This window comes from Penaeus monodon, chromosome 19, assembly GCF_015228065.2.
Source record: "Penaeus monodon isolate SGIC_2016 chromosome 19, NSTDA_Pmon_1, whole genome shotgun sequence".
NCBI lineage: Eukaryota > Metazoa > Arthropoda > Malacostraca > Decapoda > Penaeidae > Penaeus > Penaeus monodon.
The window spans coordinates 3,534,381-3,535,879 of NC_051404.1; the positions used below are offsets into that span (position 1 = coordinate 3,534,381).

The window sequence follows — 1,499 nt, forward strand, 5'->3', positions numbered from 1 at the left end:
ATGTAAAAATATGTATACGTGCACACCGAGGTAGTAATAACTAGAGATTAAGCAGAACGCACTACTGCTCCCCATTTTCGTGCATTATCAAACGTTTTGCCCCTAACTAAAAGTACATCTGACTGTTATTTGAAGTTGCGTGATTCACTGCCTTTTCGGCATATCTTCCTGATCTAATTCTGCATCAGCTTCCAATATCGTTTATATTTTAGAAATTAGTGGTATTTGTTTCCCTCGTCGCTTCAGTTTACTGGCGGTGAGCATAAAATGCTGCGGTATTAACTGAATTACATTAAGAATATGTATTTTAAACACACAGTATCCACTTTGCAAATGTTCGCAACACAAAACAGATCGAAAATTTCATAGGCAGCTATTACTCGTGTGTCTCAATTGAGAATTTAAACAATGGATCAACACACTTATCTAGAGGCGCTTCCACGAAGTTAAGTATAACGAGTGTATACACACACACCAACACAGATGTAGGTAAACTACGATACACCGAATAGATATCTCCCTCCATGCGTTACAGAGCAGCAAAACGTCCTTGTCCACAAAGGCCGCAGCTAGAATGTTGTTCAGACGACTTCTAAGCCATTGAAGCCAAGACTGACGATGACTATGATGACGTGGCTACTGTTGTTCCGTGAGATCGGGGAGTGCTTGACCTGGCGTCGACTGGTGGTAGCGTGACCTGGCAGCGAAGTCCTCGTTCTCCTCAGTCAGCTGATTGGCTGTGACCTCGACTCCAGGATGCAGGGGTGTCACGACTACTTGGTCGTACTCGGCGGACCTCTGTCTGCAATGTCCGAGAAATATTGTCAGTCGTGTAATGCACGAAAATACGGACCTAGCTTTTGGTAAGCATGATTTCCGGGGAACAAAATCAGAAAACCTCTTAGTAAATTTCATCGCCGACACTGCTACAGAAACCTCAAGATTTGCAATGCGATCCTTAAAGCAAACAGGCAAGACACCTACCCAAAACACGCCAAAAACCTGTTCTTCAGCCACCTCAGGAAGACGAATTCCATGGCGATGCCAGGAGGCCCCCCCGGTGCAGCCTGGCCGATGTAGACGTAGAGAAGCAGCATGGTGAGCAGTGTGGTGAGACTGTAGGCCCAGTGGACGCACACCATCATAGCCACCTTCACGCCCACCTGAAAAGCCAAGGCGGTGAAGGGATGTACTTGTCGACAAACGTTTCCAGTTCAAGTGCAAAAAGGTATTCAAGGCTTTAACTTTACTCTTGCCAGCCGACATGAGAAACAAATAAATGATTAATATAGTATATGTAAATGGATGAATAAAGATATAAGTAAACACATCACTGAAATATAAGTCAATACATTAGTAAACCAATAAGCAAATGCCTCACCAAAATATAGCTAATAAAATCACCTAAAAGAAAAACGCACGAATAAAACTGTGAATAAATATAGTGGATGGAGATATCGTGTCCACAACTGGACTACTCACCCCTATCAAAGAGACAC

At 43.3% G+C, this 1,499-nt stretch overlaps 1 protein-coding gene across 1 annotated transcript in view; it reads right to left on the minus strand.

Moving 5' to 3' along the window:
- Window positions 1-6: 6 nt before the first annotated feature.
- Window positions 7-1,499, minus strand: part of LOC119584981 (solute carrier family 12 member 8-like) — a 19,171-nt gene continuing 17,678 nt past the window's right edge. Inside the window, exons 12-13 of the mRNA XM_037933589.1 lie at window positions 985-1,163; window positions 7-802 (exon numbers count right to left, since the gene is read on the minus strand). Coding sequence (XP_037789517.1) covers window positions 637-802; window positions 985-1,163 — 345 coding nt within the window. The 3' untranslated portion in view covers window positions 7-636. The remainder of the gene's footprint in view (window positions 803-984; window positions 1,164-1,499) is intronic.